Source organism: Cheilinus undulatus, linkage group 11, assembly GCF_018320785.1.
Source record: "Cheilinus undulatus linkage group 11, ASM1832078v1, whole genome shotgun sequence".
In the NCBI taxonomy this organism is placed as follows: Eukaryota; Metazoa; Chordata; class Actinopteri; order Labriformes; family Labridae; genus Cheilinus; species Cheilinus undulatus.
In genome coordinates, this window is record NC_054875.1 from 35324494 (window position 1) to 35345605 (window position 21112).

Below are 21112 nucleotides of genomic sequence, written 5' to 3' on the forward strand. Positions count from 1 at the left end.
GAGTTTTTTGTGGTTAATTATTTTGTGAAAAAAAAAAGCAAAATTATATATACCATGATTGAGTTCTAAAATAAATGAAAGGATAAAACATCCAAGGGGGTTAATACTTTTCATAGGCACTGTATCTTCACATTTTGCATGCTTGAACCAAAAGCTGATGGCACCATTGCAAAAGTTGCATCTGCATTTCCTTTGGATTTATAAATCATGAAGAAAAGAAAAAAAATGGTTGCAAGTATTGTTCTTTATTCCCTTAATTTGCTTTAATATACCAGCAGAAGTATAGCAGCTCACACATACCTCCTTAAGACAATGCTCCATTAGGACTTTATATCTGTTTTGGACATTTTGGACACAAAGTGGCATCTTTCATACTTTGTGTGGACACACCTCAATATATGTTGAAAAGTTTTTTTTATATCCAATAGCTCACACTGCATAGGGAGATGGTCTGGGATGCTTTCACCCAGATTGGACTGGTTGTGTGGATGCCATGCATACTTGTGCTCATTAAAGAGCACCCCAAAACCTGAAACGACTGGCTGTATTCTGCTAGTAAACAAAAATAATGGCTTTGATTGAAATTGCAGTTCTTTTTTAAGATCTGGATTATTTAGCTCAGCTGAGTGATAAGAGCTGGTCTCCAGTTTCCCAATTAGCTCTTCATTTAGTATCATTTTGCCTTTTTATGCCTTTCAAACAACAACAAAGATGGGAGAAAGGAAACAGGATTCAGCACCTATCATTCACATAAAAGAGTCAGCTCTTAGAGGTGTCTTTAATTTCAATCTCTTTCCCACAAGGTGTATTTGATAGACAGAATGTCACTGTGTCCTTTCAAAACATATATGACAAATGTGCTTGTGGTTAATTTGCTTCCATTCAATCTCATTTTTAGTGGCTTCACTGCACACAGCATGCAGGGATGCTTAGTCATGGTAGGGGAGCCATAGAAATGTATGGACTTGTTTGCATAGGAATGCTAATGTGTGGATGCATGTTCTAAATTACAGTCATTTGGTACCTGAACACCCAAAATGGGTCAAAGTGCATTGTGTTTAAGCACACAGATTTGTACTGACCTGGCCCAAGCGTCCGTCCTCTGTCCTCCGTCCTGCCGGTCAGCTTTGGGTGCAGGTGACATTTGGCGTTTTTAATCTTGAAAGAAGCCGTCTGCTTCACTGGAGGGGCCAGAGTCTCTACAGACAAACACAGCACAGTGGGTACGAGCATACTGCCACAACAAAGACAACCATCTGTGCAGCTGTGACTGACAGATGGGACTTTTGAAAAGTGTTTGATTATGGGAGTCTGGCGGGCAGCGAACCTATGCAGCTCTGACTGCTGCTGGAGTTGACCCTGGCAGGGGACTTCCCTCTGAGGATGGGGATACCACAGCTGACCGAGTAGCTGTTGTCAGACTCTGAACAAAATCAGACACATAGATATACATTGGACTCTGAATTACAAGGACTTAATGTAATCTGGTTTACTGTGAATGATGTACCTGCTAGATAGTGAGCCTTAGAGGCACACGTCAGCGAGCAGCTCTCCTTCTTCCCCGTTTTGCTGCAGGTAAGAGTCGCTTTTGGTGCTACAAGTCCAGGAGGACATTTCACCAGCTCTGAGGGAAAATAAAACACACAGAATCACTTTGGGTTCATAAAGAAAGTGGAAAAAAACCCTGAGTGTGACTCGATGAAGGATCCACAAGGGGGCAGTGCTGCTACATACCAACACAGTCCTTCCTGTTCCAGTGCAGCTTGTGACCTGGTGGGCAGGTACACTCGTAGCTCCCAAGAGTGTTTATGCAGCCATATTTACAGCCTCCACGGTTTATACTGCATTCATCAATATCTGAGGATAAAAAATAAGATAATTATTTTTTCATTTCAACTAAAACAGAAACTTTTAAGCCCCTGTGTGAAGTTTTAGACTGGTTATGAAACAGACTGGAGCTAATCTCTGACAAGAAGGATCGTTTCTTAAGTGCTATTTTTAATGGCTGTAATTACTGCGATGCTGTAGGTGTCAGATAAAGAGTTTTACCAACAGCCTTTTTTTAAAGTTGCACAGCAAAAAGATTTTGTATAAACTATGTATCAGATACAATCAGGAGATGTAAGGAGGCTTGACATCTTCTCCTGCTTCACATTAAACTAAAAGGCTGGTACAGCTCATCAGATACCATCACCAGTAAAGAGGAGGAAGAAGAGAGTAGAGCTGCCTTTATTCAATGTATATGCCATAGTTAGAAAAGTGGCCTTTGTCAATATACAGGTGCATCTCAAAAATCAGTATATCATGTAAGAGTTCATTTTTCCCCGTGATTTGACTCCTGTGTCTTGCATGAACTAACGCTAGGTCTGATGTTGTTCAGCACTGTTTGGCACGGTTTGGTAAAGCTAATCCTGATCTTGCTTGTCTGTAAATCCAGGGAAAATATCTGTCCAGCCACACTGATGGGAAGTCCCGCTCTTTTTAGAAGTCTGGATCATCAGTAAAGATGAGTATCGAAATCTGGTACTGACATGGTCAACACATCCGTCACCTACCAGACCGAATTACAACACAGGTATTGAACTTAATTCAGATACCCTGTCCCCCTAAATAAAAGGCAACTATTTAATAAAAAATATTACCCTTTCATATTACTTTATGAAAAAATGAAACTTTAGTTCCAGCGGACACAGAAGTCATACTTTTAGCTTTTATGTCTATCTCCCAGCACTTTCAACCAATCACAGCTCATTCTCTCAACAAGCCAGTCCATTTAACTGTAAGGTCCTTCCTTCTGTTTTTGCTTCACCAGTGCTGCACTGCTGCCAAACTTAATTTTCAAAGTATTTGACATGCATTGTCATTTATGTATCTATTTATCTATGGTGGGGTTTAGCACAGTGCTTTCTAAAAAGTCAATGCATGCTGCTTGACTTACCCCGGGAGCATCTTTTGAACAGATCCTTCAATTCCAACTAAAACTGTACAAACATTTTGCAATAAATGCTTCAATCTAAGATGCTAAATCCAACAAAAATGGAAAAAAAGGAAAACTGGCTCCTGAATGGGAGCCAGCTTCTGACGATCATGTCAAAGAAGGGGCTCTTCAAACCAGCTCATCTGCAAACGACACATCTCTACACAAGGTTTATGTGCTAAATAGTATCATATCCTTTAAAAGCCTGCTTCTGACAATAGGAGGGAAAAGAGCTGTCCAGCTCATTACAAAACATGGCTTGTTTATTGTTTGTCCGTTATAGCTACTATCGAACAGGAAAAGAAGAGTCTTTGGATCAATCAATGGACTTCAGAGAGTGTAGCTCCCCTGTTACGGGTCAGATGGATCCACTTGGTTCTCCAGCAGAAGAGTGCCAAAAGTAGGACAGTGCAGTTATTTTAGTACTTCTCCCAACTTTTGATGCAAATAATACAAATGCAAATAAATTATGTACCCTACCAGACTGAACTGAGCCTTTTGGTGGAACAGCAGCTTAATTGTGCTCCGCTAGTTTGTTTAGCTTCTAAGACATTGAAATATTCCATTCATGAGTGAAAAGGCGATTTAATAGAAGAGGATTTAATCAAAAGCACTGACAAAGCTGTCAGTACAAAAAGATCTGAATCACTTTTGTTGCATAAAATTAAAGAGAAAAACCGGTCTATTCAGAGTAAGCACAGCTGTGAATGAGGAGTTCCTCAGAGGTCATTTCACTTCATCCTGTCACAGAGTCACATTCTGGGGAAGATTAACGTGCTGGCGTGTAAACTGAAGCGATGTCTCGTTTTGATGTCGCCACATTCAATTTCATGGTCAGAACCATCTTTGCTCTGCAGTGAGAAGACTTGTGGTGAGCCGTAAATTATAATCACCTTTCAAACACATGCTGAGATAGAAAAAAAAAAAAAAAGAAAAAAAAGAAAAAGCATGCGGGATCCAGATGCAGGCTGGGCTGACATGGACAATAAATATAAAATAAGTTCAGAGCACAGGATGCAGCAGACACCGGACAACTGGAGGAGACAGAGAGATGAGACGAGATAATGGCAGTGATTGATGATCCGGACTGCTGATATGAAACGCTCTTCCTCGTCTTATTCAATTATTCAAGCTGAATAAAGGCGCTCTGCGTGCCTCTGCACTCGCTGGTGAAGATGACGGCTTCATCAGCAGTGCAGAGCTTCAGGGAAATGTAAGACATTACTTATCCTCTGCATCAAAGCGCTCAATTTAAAGATAAAGAAGTCTAATGAACATCCGATGGAAGGGACAATCGTGTGTTTACTTGCTTCCTTCCTCCAGTGTTTGAAATGCTAACCATGTATCAACATTCTGACCTCTCTTTAGATCAAACTTCTTGTTTCAGAAAAGAAGAGTCAAGAAGGGAATGGACAGAACAACAAAAAAAGACAAATAGATGTTTAGACTCAACAATTGCTTCATGTAATGGTGAGGAATTCCGGGATGGGTCGTGGAGTTTGTGGAAATCTTCAAATTCTAATCGGCCTTGCGTGCCTATTCATCAACATCAGCGACTTCAAGTCCAAACAACATCGTAATTTGAGTTTTTAAGAGGAATTTTCCCTGAGAACAATCTGTATTTTTCCAATTAACTTGAACTGTTAAGATATCGACTTAAACTCTGTGTGGTTTGAGGGATAAACTGCCTTTGTCTTAGATCTTTGTGTACAAATATTTGTCTGGAACAGAAGAAAGCTCTTCAGTTGTAGGCTGGATCAAATGATCTGAATTCAAAATACAAAGTATTTAGTCACGACTGCTGAGGGTCTATTTTCTTACCAGATAAGCAGAAACGAGCAGCTTGTTTTGTAGCCGAGCTGCAGAATGGCTGGAGATACTCTCGCATGGTAGGAATGCTGACAGGCCTTGACACAATGCTTGACAGCAGGTCACTGACCTAATTGGGTTTGTTTAGGGTGAGTCTATTGTTAAACACTGAGCACAGCTTTCTGGATTGTTCGGCAGCTTTATTTCAGCTGATAAATCGCACAGGGAAAACACAACCTTGGCTATATGGTCTGAAGAGAGCGAAAGTACAACAGGGAGCACCGTAAATCTCGGGGGTTATCTAACCGTTCGGACAGCAGTGATGAAAAGCGAGAGGAAATCATTCATCAGCGGCTCTCTCAACAAAAAGGTATAGAGAGTCATTTATGCCTGACCGTCGTCTCTCCTCTCAGCAGCTCAGTGTGGCCTGATCACAGTCCATCATGAGAGAAGCCTTACAAATCCAATTCTGTGGCTTTTATGGCCTGAACTGACAGCTAATACAGCTGCCTGCGTGTGGAATGGACCCAATGCACCTCAGCCAGCCCAAATACAGATTGTGTAATTCTAGCAAAGCAGAGGCATAAAAGAAATGGAAACAGACCCTAGATTATAAATAAGATAAGTGGCTGTGGCCTTTTCGTTTAAAAAGTGAGGCAAAAGCACAAGAGTCTTAAACCTGCATTCTTTCTGATCGCCAGCAGGGGGGTTCTGCACTGCTGTTTCCCCTATCATTTGTTTTAAGTGGTGGTCCGCGACAAACCTGACACGCCAGAAAGACTGTTTCACATATCCACTGCATGAGAAGTTCATCTGGAGGAAGGATGTTCCTTAAGGTCTATTTCCCTCTTCGGCTAAATGCTCATTTAAATTTTGTTTAACGGCCAGTCTAAAGAGGAGAAAATCCCTAGAAACAAGTCATGTTCTTCACAGGGTCATTGTGTCAGCGGGTGTGATGTTAGCCTGATACACTCGCTACAGCGTGTCTAACATTAAAGCTTGCGCCGCCAACCTTCATTCCTCTTTGCAGATTAATTTCATGCTTATATATGTGGCCTCTTTTCACTTTGGTTGAATAGTTACACAAGTTCAACCCTCAACAGCCTACAAACCACTTTATTTCCATTTACTACTACTTAAAAAAACTGTCTGTGCTGTTGATACTACACGCTAACTGCTAAGCCACCGCTGAGCTCCAGTGTTGCCTGATCTCGCGAGACAAATAAGCAACCAGGCCTGTGAAAACAAGCCCAAAACAAGCGACTTTTGCTACGGAGACCCCCTAGGTTACAGGGAGAGAAAAATAAATAAACTGTGTGCACAGTTTTACAAGCCATGGGGACGGATTGTAAACTGTGGGTACAGATTGCCAGTTTACATCCATGTGGACAGATTGATAAACTGCGCAGTTTTGCAAAACTGTACCCACAGTACAGTTTATTTTTCTTCTCCCTGAGCTTCAGAACAATGACGACAAGTGGGAGTTAAACCTCCTTTAACAACAGAAAATAGATGGGATATCAAATATAGACTGATGTACCAAGTACATTATATACACAGTAAACCTCTGATATCAAATTATCCACGCACGAATAAATATCATCCTGAATTTACAAATTCTTTATTATTGCTTTTATGCACTCATCTTCCTTTTTTCTTTTACTTGCAGGACTTCAAACCAATATGTCATAGAATAGAACTCAACAGAAACTTCCTTCTTTCAGTTTAAATATATCTCTCAGCAATAAACAAAGGCAGTATAAAGTGACTTAAGCCAGGTCATTCAGACAAGTGTCGTTAACAGTGCAACAGGGACTGCAGAAGATCCCCTTTTTAAATTACTACAACCCAGAAACAGGAGAAATTACAGATAACCTTAGTCTGCAGCAATAAAGTGGCTCCTGCTCTACAGTCCACCATCAGTCACGCTTTTCATATAAAAGTCACTGACGTTTTCCTTAACAGAAAAAAAAAAACAGATTGCCCCGCTCTGCCTCTGATTGGCTAGTACTCGTTGCCATCAGGGTCAGGGCCAATTAGAAGCAGCAGGCAGGTGGGAAAAAACTCTGCTGTCTCCTGTGTGTGTGTGTGTGTGTGTGTGTGTGTGTGTGTGTGTGTGTGTATGGGGAAAGGCGAGGGACTGAGGGAAAAGGCAGGGCAAACTATCCTACGTTTAAATAACACATTGAAAATATCTGCTTGACAACTTATTATGGATGGGAACAAGCCCAAATAAGCAACTACACTTCAGAAACAAGCCCCCCCCAAAAAAACAGCCCGCGATACCAATATTTATGAGCAGCTTTACAGAAAAACAAGCCCAGAGTCGCTTGAAATAAGCGGACTTGGCAACAATGCTGAGCTCTCATACTGACATGCGCTGAAGTGCTAGACAGGAAGGCAGCGGCCTCTTGTGGCAGGAGATTCAGTTTAAGGAGCATTATTGACCGGGACTTCAAGCCCACGTTTTTAAAAAATGATAGGTAATTAGTTTAACCAACTCGTAAATCCTGCACTGGATAATTTGATAAAGGAATTTAACCATTTAAACGATTAACCATGTGCAACCCTAATCTGAACCACCCACAGTCAGTGTTTGGCCAATCCGAGTAACAAAATATATTATGTAGTAGGATAAACTACATAATGTGAGCTTGACAGACAGCCATAGTTGTGGTTCACCATCAGTGGAGCCGGCTGGCAAAATAAATTCTTGCTCATACGGGTGAGGAGAAGATTAAAAACATCTTTTCTAACAAGAACACTTTCAGGGCAAGTCTTTGCTATTCTTTTAGTAAAGAAACATTGTCTGGTGCTGATAAAACGGCTATAGCTACATCCAAGCTAATCGCTCCATTTGCAGCCACCGTTTACCTGCAATACAATTAAACCACACCTGTAGCTCCCACAAACTCATGCTGAGGCCAGAAAAGCAAAAACATCCTTTCTGTGTAGTTTTCTCTTCTTTTAATAAAGAAATATGGTCCAGTGCAGTTAAAAACTGCTACAATGGCTACATCCGTGCTAATTGCCATAGTTAACCAGCTTGCAGCATAATTAGACTCGCCTCATTCTCCTCAAATGCTGCTGATTGTTCAGGTCTTTCTCAGACTGGAAAAAACTTTTCAGATTAAAGCAAGATAGATGTGCCTGATGAGGGACATGGAGTGTGAACAAACGATCAGCTTTGCATGGTTAGTCCTCAACCCCAACAAGACCCATTTCACTCCAAATGAAAAGCACAAAATAGTTAATTTATGGAATTTTGGTTATGAAAGTTAGTGGCTTTAATTTGGCAAAGTAAGAGCATCTGTTACACATCTAGCTGGTCTAAACAGCTCTGCTCTGGTTGCATGTTCATACAGAGGGTGAGTTTTCACAGAATCCCACTGACGGACACTTATCTTTTATGATTAGTGACTGAAGCAGCACTGAGATGTGAATATTAGCTGAGACTTCAACCTAAATAAGTTATGGCTGTTTGATTTTTTAATACCAAATTCTTTTGGCTCCTTTAAAAGATATTAATTTGATACATACAATACTAAGACAGCTTTTATCATGCTGCTCTCAACTTCTCCTTCAAAGTGCAAAAAAGATTACTGATGATTTAAAACAATGCATGCATTTTTCACTACAACGTATTGCTGATTTTGTCCAATGTAATCTCTTGTTTTGATGATCTGGATAGATTATTATTGGTTTATATTTGTAACAGAGGGACACAGATTGTCAAGGGCGATCCACATTGACTTTTCATGAGAGCGCTGCACATTGCTGTCTTGATGAGCTTGTTTCATTGATTAAGGCAGTGGTTCCCAACCTTTTTTCCCTGAAGGCCGCCATATATGTATCTAAGAAAAGCTGAGCCACACACAAATTAAAAGGTGATGGATTGCTGTAAAAAATCAGCATAGATTTTAATTGTTTCATGGAAAAAAACAAATAAAATTGGTCTACATATGTTAATCATACCAACAGATGCTTGTACAGTATAAACTACTCAGGAGAAGTTTGGCCATGATCTTAGTTAATATATACCAATCTAATTGTGGCAACCTCAGAGCACCTGGAGAAGAACCCATGCTGAACAGAAAGAACATGCAAACTCCATACAGAAAGGCCTCGTCCCACAAGGCCTTGAGCCGGGAACCCCCTTTCTGTGATGGGACATAAAGGGGGACCTATTTTAATGCTGGGTCATCTATTATTCAGGAGTTGTACTTTTTTGAAAATGATGTTTTAAGACTCTATAAAGACATTTTCAAACTCTTAAAATGGACATAGACAAGAGAGAAGCTGACAGAAAACATGCTGAAAAAGAAATGCATAACTTAAATATGCATGCATCATTTTTCCCTTTTTTAGGCTGGAACTTACAGCCCTGATGTTTGTGCAGGCGCACGATTACACCCATCTAAGCATTACTTCTCACTAATCTCAGCGACATTTCTTTTATCACATTCTGTTGCAACATTGCTGATCAGTAGAGCTGTCAAACTACTAACTAAAAACACTGAACAAATCACTGCCAAGCCATGTATTTCGAGTACATATGCCGTCTGCTCCATCTCTCCCAGAACTTCTGCGAGGCCCTGAGGCACTGGAGACAGCAGCAGATTCTTACTGGTGATACACACTCCATCAAAGGGACGCCGCAACACCCTGATGTGCTCTGGCGGGCCTCTTGCCGCCTGGCAGGCAGATCTGATGCGCCCCCACACACCTCCTCCTGACACCAAAGGCTGCCTCTGCTATCTGCTCCTCACCAGAGTACTGTGGGTACCTGCTGATGTCTGATGGTCATACTCCACCTTAAAGTTACTGCTGTTTTCATGTTTTAGTCCATTAACTACAGGACAAATTGACTACACTTTGCATTACTGCCAAGTGTAGCATAACGTCTTAGATTGATTTCCTGCCTCCCGGGCACCAACCTGTTTCAGCTTATTCCAGTCTAACTCGCAGAAACTTAACACTGGCTTCTGACAGGTAATAGAAGACGTTTAATCATATTTATCTTTGGAACAAGAATTAAGCTGCATGCTCAGACTTTTTTTTAATGGTTTTCATTTTTAGAATCTCTGACATCCAGAATTTGAGTTAGCTGGTGAAAACATGCTCAACAAAGACCAACAGGCAACCGGTGTTATACATGTGGGCTGGTGATGTCACCGGCCCACAGTAGGGAATGACTCCCTTGCTCTAACACTATGATTTAAAATCACAGAGCCGGTTATCTCAGTACAGTCGGTTTTTAGCTGATGTCACTGCCTTTATTAAAAGTTAAATGCATTTTTTGGTTCATTGTGAGATAAATTTGCCAAGTCTATTAGCCACATGGATCATTTAAAGTATCATAACAGAGATTTGAGGCAGAAAACTGACTTTGTCTCTGCTCTGGCAGAGAGCCAGGCAGCTGGGCTCTGATCATAAGGTCAACATAAGGTCAAGGGACAGGCTAATGGTGTGAGTGCTTTCCTCCCATAGACTGTAGAAAGAATTGGACAAAGCCTGTGTGCCGTCAGCCATCTGCTTACAATAGCCGGACTCAAACAGCTCTTGAAGCCAATCCGTGGCGGGCTCCATGTTGAAATCGCTGTCTCAACGGAACTTTGGATCAGCCTAACGGCCCGCCCACTAAGCTCGACTTCCTGTCAGCTAGCTAGCTAGCGTTCTGGTTGACAGAAACAAAGCTTCTGCCTGTTAAGCTATCTGTCAATCAAATGAGACGCGCCAGTCAGTGCACAGTAAGTTTTTAACTAAATAAAATTGAAAAGACTGTTGTACAAAAAAACTCCCCCTGTACAGTGAGAGCACTTGATAGAGATGGGCGATACCAATGTTTTTTAATTTTATACGATATTGATACTTTTGAAGAAATAATAAAATATTGGAGTTGCAAATTTTCAAAAGGTACACATTCAGGAAAATAAAAAATAAATTGAGAAATTAATTTCAGGAGAAACTTTAATTTAATTAAAATGTTTGTGCAAGCAGGTAAAAAATATATAATCACAGCACAAACACAAACTAGAATTTGAATTTCTACAACATTAAAATCCCAATATCTTTTTCTATTTAAAATTCAGATAGAAAGGCTATATTAGCCACCTATAGCCTCTAGTTTCAAGCAAAAACGTAAGAAATACAAGTCATCAAAAATTTTCATAGAAATATGTATCCTGTTATTTTTCTACATCTTTGTCTTCACACACTATATGGTATTGGCATGTGGTCTCAGTATTTTTTTATGTTTTCTTACATTTTTTTGATTTACTTGGGGACCACATTGAATGAGAAAGACAGCGGGTGTACATCACAGACCGTAATGAGTTCACATCCTAGCGAGTGGAGTTGCTGATATCTGTTACTCATTTATGACTGGTCCCCAAAGTCACATGGTATGACAGGATCGACACATCCGATTGGTCTCCAAAGTCACATGACAGGGACGAGCAGGAAAACCGAAATAGTCTTGAGGAGAGAGAGGCAATCGGCAGAGAAGCGGAGGTGAGACATATTTTATACTGTAGTACTCATTTGGTATTGATACTTTGCCAGAGAGGTCGATACCAATAGAGTACTCTGTAAATATCGATATATCAATACTGTAGTATCAGTACTCCCACCACTAGCATATGAAGACATTAGCCAATGAGACACATTTGGTTTTCTGAACCAGGCTATAGACCGCTAATTTCTTGTGTAAAAAAAAAAAAAAAAAGCTTTTTAACATGAGTTCAGATGGGACTTCCGGTGTTCCTGCAGCCAGCCTCAAGTGGACACTCGCTGTATTGCAATTTCTTGCACTTCTGCATTGGCTTAATTTTTCAGGAGTGGAGGTTGCCGCTTGTTTTCTCCATTCAGATTATAGCATTTTTTTTTTTTATTTGAGAGGATCGTATTTCTCCTGAGTGGGTGGGGCTTCAGCTCATTCAACAGACACACCCACACCATCCTAGAGCAGATTTTACTGCCTCATTTTTCATGATTTTGAAGCTTAATTCTATAAATTTAGAGATGTTTTATTTTGCTGAGATTTGACCTGGGGGCTCATAACATGCCATACAACAAACCTAAATAAGGATTTATTTTCACTTTACAGGGTCTTTAAATAAGGGCCACCTGTTTGACACTTGTTTTTGTGAATGAATGACTGCACTAATTGAACCCAACACTGTTATTATTTTGAGCACGTCCCTTTCAATTAATGATTTAATTACACAGAATCAGCAGCATGTCATGACTGATGTATTTCTACTACTCTTCTTAAATTATGAAATTATTTGCCATCAACAATTATAATTTCTACCAAAAACAATGACAGATCTGATTAGTGATGTTGGTCTGCTATTATTTTGAACACAACTGAACAGTCTTAAATTTAGCAGGTGTAACATTCACTATGTTCTTCTGAATTAGTTTATAAGCATTCTCATATGTGCTTAGAAATACAAAACACAAGGTACAGGGGAACCTCATACATTTTTTTGCTGGTATGGACAAGGGATTGGTCCTTAAGTATTCTACAAATGATACCACTGAACTTTTCACTACTTTCACTATGCATAATTTAAATTACAATAATTTTCACCATGAGCAGGGGAAGTGACGCCTATTCAACCAAAGTGCAAGCTATGATCATTGTGAAGAACAGCCTCATGGGTTTGACGTACCCATTCCTAATCCAGACATTAATCAAACCAGTGTAAATAGAGACCTTTATATGACCCTAGAAGTGAAGTTAAGAGAATGGCAAATTTTAAGTGAATTATTCTGAGTGGAATATAGATGTGGTCACAAAATTTCCTGAGAAATGATGCCAAGGTCCTCAGGACCCCTCTGGGGATAATAAACATCTGTAAAAAAGTTTACAGCAATCCATTCTGTATTTGAAGGGAACATTAATCGAGTAAAAAAGGGGTAGTCTGAATATCTGACAGATATTGTATTTCCTGGAGTTATGCTCCCAATTTAACAAAGCTTTTTAATTCATGAGCTACAAGTAATGTGGTATGATCCATTAATGTAAATCATGTTGCTAAGACCTTTGTATGAGCTGTCAGTAGAAATTTATATTAAACTTAATCATCTGTTTCTTGTATAGTTCCAGTTTTCCTGTCAAACATAAGAGCAACTAATGAAGGGTTAGCAGAGAGGTGTGGGATGCAGAAAAAGCATGATGGACAGGAAAATTACTTGGGAGACAAGACTTAAAGGAGGAAAGAGACATGCTGGCTCACCTCCACAGTGTGCCAGGCCGTACAGGACGTAGCCTTTATGACAGAGGCACTGGAAACTGCCGGCAGAGTTGACACAAAAGTGGTCACAGGCGCGGTCAAAAGAGCACTCATCAATGTCTGTAAGGAAAGAAAGACATGCTGTTATAAAACCTCTCAGTTCAAGAAATACAGAAAAGGATCTTCTCCTTTCAAATAGGACTCTGCCATCTTCTTTCCATGGTACATTTTTCCCTGTTTCCATCTTTTCTACAGTATTGTATTCATTATTTGCCATGAATTGCAATAGGTCAAATCATATGTTGAGGAAAAAACATTTTCTTTTGAAAGGAAAATCGCTCCTGTGTGAGTCTTTCTGCGGCAGTTGACCCCTGGAGTCATGCAGTTTTCCATTTCGATGCACTGAAATGGAATTTCAGGAGTATTTTTGAAATAACAAGCGTCCGCAGCAGGAGTCAAAGAAAGTCTGCTCTTCACCAGATAATGGGAGCAGAAGCACAGGTTTTTTTCTCTTTCTATAGCACCTGCCAATCATTTTTCCTTTTCTTCTTCTCACCATACTATAGATGACCTTGTAGTGCAAGAACAAACAATTTATGCATCTTGTACTTTTGATCTGAGGTTATATTGATCATGTGTTTCAAAATGCTTTTAAAAACAATTCAAGTGATTTTATGAATTTACTAAATGCAGACAGGAAAAAGGGCAGCATCAATACCTTTGGTCCTTTTCTCTCACTGAGCTCACAAAAGCACTTTAAAGCAGCTCTTCTCTGCCTGTTAGTGGCCTATTTCTTCTCTACTGGAGTTTTTCTGATCTCCTACACATGTAGAGTTGCTTGAATGTCACTCTCTGGCTGAATGTCCCTTTACTGAATGACTAATTGGCTAATGTGAGAAAGGTTCTTAACACTTCCACCTGAGAATATTATTAGCCACATAATGTGAATCTTCATTGGGTTATGAGACAAAAGCAGCCACTAAAAAACCTGACACTGGTATTCATTTACATAGGTTTGACTAAGTTACAAGTTATCTGAAAGAATCTGAGAGAACAGACTGATAAATGCCCTGAAATTGTACTTTTACTTTGCATCTATTCCTTGTTTAGCTGAACCCAGACAGCAGAGAAAACAGTCCCTGAGGTTAGAACTTGGCAGCTACTCGAGGAACCAAGGGAAAAATCAGATCAATCAAAAAGATCAAAATGTGCCAAGCTTAAAGGCTTATTAAGTGATCAGTTTACAAAGCTTTGAAGGGGATCCACAGGTTGATGTTAAAAAGTTTAAAAAATCCTGCACTGATTGATTGATGCTCTAAACTTAATCTCAGGTAGATCAGAGATTCTTCAAAGCAAAAAGAGCACAATTTAATTTGAAAACGTCTCAGGTTTGGCTGTAAAGGTACCTTACAGTACATTTTAGAATCAGATACCAACAGTTCAAGTCAAGTTGATACATACAAACAGTACTCTGCAGAACTTTTAGGCATGTTTGGGCCAAAAATTGAGGCTTAAGTAAGGCATACTAAGTAAGCCGCCGAGTCTCGCAGTTACATTAGTGAAATAACCATATTAAAAACATTACAGAATAAGCAACTATTTATAAATGAAACAGAATAAAGGTCCGGGATCTAATCTGGGATTAGAGTACATAAATACCTGCTTTGGAATTAGGAACGTGAACAGTGGTTCCCTTAAGCTTTGCTAACTTTAACTATGCTAACATATTTATGCTAGCTATGCACTAAATGTTTTTATGTAAGCCAATGTAGCTGTTAACTTTAGCTTCATCAACATGAGCTCTAGCAAACAAAGCTAATGTTTACGTAGCTAAGTGAGCTATATATGTGAGATACCTAGCTAAGTTAGCTTTAGCAAGCATAGCATATGCTACTGTAGCCAATGGTGCTTTGATAACTTTACCTACAATAGCTAGGTAGCTATTAAACATGAATGAAAAATGTGTTTATGACATTTGTAAAAATGTAAATGGGGTACAGTCTTCAGCTACATTACATATGTGGCAAACGTAAGTAAAGTAGTTTAATTACCTATAGCCTTAGCTATGTCAGCTGCATTAGAGTGTTTTAATGGGGGGCAAGGTTTTCTCCTCTAAGCAGACTGTCTAGTCAGCTATATTAATTCTGTTAATGTTTTATTATGTTTTGTAATTGAATTTAGCAGTTTAGGTTTTGACTTTTAATTTTTACTATCCTAACCCTATCCTGACCTTAACCCTTACCCTCACTAGAAGTTTTGTCTTGTTTTATTTTGAAAGTTTTGGCATGTATTTCCGTTCTAACGGAGGCCCCATCTAATAGTAGCGGACTGCAAAAGGGGGCGTCTTAAAAATGTGGTCTTCATCCAGACTGTCTTGGAAAATGTTAGTGCTGGACTGTTTGATATTGAAAAATCCAAATTTATTTTGAAAGTCTTTGCATTTCCACCTTGGGTCATTTGGCCTTGTATTTATTTAATGCTTTAAAGATTTCTTTAAATCACATTACCACAGAAACCACCCCAGCTCTTCTTCTTGACCCACCACTGTTGCTTCTACTATCCAGCAACTGTAAACCTTCTTAAGGCTTAACACTCCAGAAGTTTTAGTTCTTATTACTATATTGCATTAATATTGAAAAGAATTAAATACAAATATAAAAAGAAAAATAAGTAAAAGGATATTTTCCTTTGTATTCTCAGTAAAATTCACTTTCAATTGATTTCAATCTCATATCATTGGAAAATTTGAAAACCATCATGGAGCCATTGTCATTAGTTAAGTCACATCCCAAGTTTGAAAGAAAGGCATCTTTAAGAGCCTAATACACTGGTTGTATTTTAGCTTTTTCAAACAAATTCAAGTGTCCTCCTGTTGTTTCTCCCCCATGCTGGCCCCTGGAGATTCACCCCAGCAGTTGCAGATGAAAGCAGCACGAGTTTGCATATGCTTTTTCTATGATGCATTGCAAAAGTGAGCATTTTGGGCAGATTAAGCCTTAACTTTTTCTTGGCACACTTTTAAGAGAAGAGTCTAAAATCTGTCTGGGAATTAGGCGTGGTGGATGGGATTAGACCTCAAAAAATGTTGCAATGAGTGACGCTAGAAGCTGATCTGCAACTGATCATTATTTTGTTGTTTTGCTGAGCCACGAAGCAGAGTAAATGTGTGAAGACATGTGGAACCTCTCTCTAACCCTTATTTACCGGCCTGCTAAGGTGAAGTATGCAGTGGGTGGGCGTCATGAAATGATGTACGTGCAGAGGACATTGGGGAGATAAAATGGTGACTGCGATAATAACATATCAAAGTTTCCATCGATAATTGCTCCTTTAGTTATCATTGTAGCTGACTCATCTGGGTTTAAAGATTCCATGTTTCACTTAAGCACCCACTCCTGTTTGATAAAAACCATCAGGGAGGTAAATGAGGCTGGCTGAAACTAAAAAAAAGGTCCCCACTGTTTATACAGAGCAGGTAGACGCTCTCTCACACATGTTCCCTTTGAAGAAAACATGAGCATCTCCCTCTGAGTGCCCTTATGCGGATTAGGAGTGAGAAGGAGATAAAGAGGAGGGTGCTGTGGGTGGAGGAATGCCGACAGGAGCCCAGCAGGCATGCCCTATCCTGACTTCTGGGCCATGGTCCACTGACAGCAGGAAAACACCATGACTGTTTAAACCGAGATAAACCCAGAGTTCAGTTTACACATCTCAACACCTCGAGGAGACAGCAAACGTCTGCCTAAGTGTTTCTGAACAACAACACACCACCCAGCACATACACTTCATAACAAAACTGTTGCACTGCGTCACGGTTGTTGGTGCAGCTTACACTTAATCATTTCAGTCCTCCAGTGCTGAGATAATCTGCATAATGCATAATGTTTCAACCTGTTCTTTCTGATTGGGAAAATTTTAATTGACAACACTGTGTCGACATAGTATTAATTAATAAGGCAACAGTTTGCATTGCTATGATGTTAAATTTTTTGAGTGTTAACAGCAATATTGCATGGATTTTAGCACAATAATATATGAAAACAAGAGAAGATCAAACTAGCAATAGAAGACATAATAAAGATGTATCATTACACCCATGGAGAACACATAAATCATGCACCAGTATTGGGTTATAGACATATAACCCTCTCCTACAATTGACATGCAAATAAGACACCATTAATGTTGTGATATTTAATATGATTTACATAGATAAGAGCTAACAAGTACAACTTAAGACTAGAAAAGCACTCAGAGAGCGCAGACCTCCGCCATTAGCCCTATCTCCCAATAGTGAAGAATCCTTTCCTGGATCCAGACGGTGATCTAGATCACTCCCAAAATCGAATTTGCTGATTACTCCCTCCCCAGTGGCGTGAAGACACGGTGAGGCAAAGCATTGGCTTCACTATGTGTGGAAGTCATGGCGGAAGCATTGCCTGCCAGTGCCAACAGATGCACTGACAGTCTCACCCATGGTCTCACTGGACGACTGGACGTCATGGCAGAGGGTGAATATTCCTCTATTCCTCCCAGCATTGTGAGTATTCTGGCTACAATTCGCTGTCTTTCTCTCTGTTACGCTTCGACTCGTCTCCTCGACCGGGCGTGTGTCTTTCAAACTCTATTAACTCCAAAACTTTGAATACAAACACACCAAAAAATGCTGCTGGGATTGAAGTTACTCATGTCTGCCATCTCCTGGTGTAAAGTGGTAACAAGGCAGACCTCCGCCATTAGCCCTATCGTCCAATAGTACAGAATCCTTTAAAAAAAAATCCTGGATCCAGACGGTGATCCGGATCACTGCCAAAATCTAATCAGTTCTTCCTTATGCCATTTCTGATATTTCCTGAAAATTTCATGAAAATCCGTCCACAACTTTTTGAGTTATGTTGCTAACAAACTAACAAATGAACAAACCCACCGGATCACATAACCTCCTTGAAGGAGGTAATAAGTGAAATAGATCTTCAATTAAAATCAAAGGTAAGGACAGATTCATAACATTATTTTATTTTCTCCCTCTTTTTTCTTAGAGCTTAGTTGCACTTTTTAATAATTTGTTGTAACATTTTTTTTCCAAGTCCAGAAACACACAAAAGATAGCACTATATAGACAAAAGTATTTGGCCACACCGGTTGTAAGGTTTTTTTAATCAGATCAATTGCCACATGTGCATAAAATTTAGCGCCTACCAATGCAGTCTCCATTTGCAAACATGGATGCCACCTTTGCAATTAGACAGTTTGTGAAATTTCATCCCTGCCGGATATTCCACAGTCAACTGTAAGTGATATTATCAGACAGTGGGAGAAACAACAGCAAGTCAGCCATGAAGCAGAAGACCATGCTAAATCAGAGTGGGGTCAATGACTGCTAAGGTTCATGCCCCTTAAAAGTCATCCAACTCTGCTGATTCTATGGCTGAAGATTGCTGAACTTCCACTAAGCATTAATGTGAGCACAAGAACTGTGTGACTTGAGTTTCATGGAATAGGTTTCCATGGCCAAGCAGCTGCATGCAAGCCTCGCATTACCAAGTCCAATACCAAGAATCAAATAGAGTGGTGTAAAGCACAGTGACACTGGACAGTGAAGCAGTAGAAGCATGTTATGTGGAGTGATGAATCACGCTTCTCTGTTTGATGGTCAGACGGTAGAGTCTGGGTTTGGCAGATGCCGGGAGAACTTCACCTGCCTGCCTGACTGCCTAACTGCATTGTGCCAATGGTGAAGTTTGGTGGAGGAGGGATCATGGTATGCGGCTGTTTTTCAGGGTTTGGGCAAAGCGCCTTATCTCATGTGAAGGGCAGTCTTAATGCTTCAGCATACCAAGACATTTTGGACAATGCTATGCTTCCAACTTTCACTTTGGAAGAACTTGAGTGGCCCTTTCAGAGCCCTGATCTCATCCCCATCAATCATCTTTGGGATGAACTTGAATGGAGATTGTGTGCTAGGCCTTCTCGTCCTAACCTGACACGCCAGATGGATTTGTTTCACACATCCATCTGGGAAAGCTTCAGTAGGAAACGTTTGAGAAAAGGCAGAGGCTTTGAAAAATCCTCGGAGTATGATTGGGTGAAGATTCTGTCGGTCACATCTCTACAGGCCAATCAGAGCAACAAAGCACGTGACGTCGCCGTGCGCAGCTACTGAGGAATAATGCAAAACATGGCAACTATAGATATGTAAGTACACGACTTTTGTCGTTTTTGAAAAGAAAACAACTCACTGCTGTTCTTTGTTCTTCTTTTAATGAAGAAATGTCATCAAGTTCTGATAAAACTGGCGCTTTAGCAGCATCCACGCTAATCTCTTCCTCCATAACTGCACCAGCTCTTGCTGCTGCTTGTTTACGTCACGACTCTGCTGCGCCTGAAAGTACTGCCCTTCGTCGCTGATTGATCCTGTCACTTTCTAACTGGGCCCAAACGGTTCAGATGGGAGCTTTGCAAGATGGATTCGCCAGTGGAAAAACAAGGAAACGGGCGTATCCATCTGTTATGCAAGGTTATTCTCGTCCAACATCAGTGCCTGACCTCATGAATGCTCTATAGAATGAATGGGCACAAATTCCCACAAAAACACTCCAAAATATGTTGTGGAGAGTGGAGGGTGTTACAGCAATAAATGGGGAGGCAACTCCATGTACATGTATTTTGATACAACATTATTAGAGTCCCTGTTGATGTAGTGGTCAGGCGGCTGAATACTTTGGTCCATACAGTATATTTTCCAGTAATGCAGTTTTTCATACATCGAGCAGCCCATTTAGAGGTATCTATTGTTTCCCATGCATTGACAACACTTGGGTGGACCACCCAGGTATAGTTAAGGACACCCAAGTATACTTACCAACCATTTTATTTATTTTGTTAAAAGATGTAACGTTACTTGCATGTCTTTAAAAAACACCCTGCTGAAGAATAATGTCAAAAGAGTAGAAAAAAAAATAGAACACAGAATAAGGCGGGGTGGGATGGTCATCCCTACCACCCAAGTACAGCATCATTACGTGGGAAACAGTGGATATCACTAGTTTTCTGGACACCAGCCATCCCTGGCAATAGCTATCCTTCCTCATTAGCCAAAACATTTTTTAATATAAATCAGAAAAAAGAAAACATGAAATTGCATCCAACAAAATGTAGGATCCAGTGTTAAAGGATCTTTACCAGAGCAAGGGTGTAACAATCCAGGCATTTCGGCCTCTGCTGCTTTGATTTTGACCGTCCTTTCTTTAATCTGCCTTTTGTGAAACTTCAAACTCTAAAGGAGTGTAATATTCAACCCCTGGAGGGCCCATTAAATCACAGATTTGCATACTAACACCAGGGACAAGATACCAAGGATTGAATTTAGCCTTTATTGTGTTGTTTCTAAAGTTTATAGTGGGACAGGGACAGCTCACAATTAAAAGTTATTGCAAAGAGTCAGAGTCTAATTTGCATCTCTTGTCCCTGAGCATGTTGACAAAACAAGCACAGAACAGCCAAGTACTACATAAAACAGATCGGTACATTTAAGTGAATCAAAGTGATGTTGTTGAGGAGTGTACTGCATGACTCTCATTCTTTGGGTGAGAAAAATGGCAGGAATGAGGAGAGAGGATGAGCAGCAGACAGGTGACTCAGTAGTGCGGGGTGTGTATCTGTGAGTGTAAGAGACAGAGCCTGGCAAAACCTCAGTGAACAGGAGGTGAGCTTTATCACAGCCCTCTCTCTCCAGACAAAACACACAGCACCAAACAAGGATATCACTGTTCCAATGTTTCCCCAGTTCACCCAAACAGCACAAGGCTGAGTTGGTTAAGGCTTGGTGCCACAGAAAACAAGCCGTGATTTACATTCCTACATGCACAGGCCACATTTCCTCTGTTATCTGTATTGTTTTGGCTAAATAAACTTTGCATTGTTGGGCTCCAAATAATGACAGAAAGGCATCCCACCAAAAATAGATTTGAAGTAAAGTGGCTGCAAAGCACAGCGACAAAGAGTATACTTTCATTGACCGCATGAGATGTTTGTGTACTGTTTGCAGAATGGAGCGATTCAGTGCAGCAATTCTAAACCCATT

The 21112-nt window shown here is 40.2% G+C and overlaps 1 protein-coding gene across 2 annotated transcripts in view; it reads right to left on the reverse strand.

The window, feature by feature from the left end:
• scube3 (signal peptide, CUB domain, EGF-like 3) overlaps positions 1-21112 on the reverse strand; it is a 140484-nt gene that overhangs the window by 11328 nt on the left and 108044 nt on the right. For both annotated transcript variants that reach the window (XM_041799016.1, XM_041799015.1), the window contains 5 exons: positions 13033-13149; positions 1735-1857; positions 1508-1624; positions 1328-1423; positions 1083-1199 (listed from right to left, as the gene is read on the reverse strand). In XM_041799016.1, coding sequence (XP_041654950.1) covers positions 1083-1199; positions 1328-1423; positions 1508-1624; positions 1735-1857; positions 13033-13149 — 570 coding nt within the window. The remainder of the gene's footprint in view (positions 1-1082; positions 1200-1327; positions 1424-1507; positions 1625-1734; positions 1858-13032; positions 13150-21112) is intronic.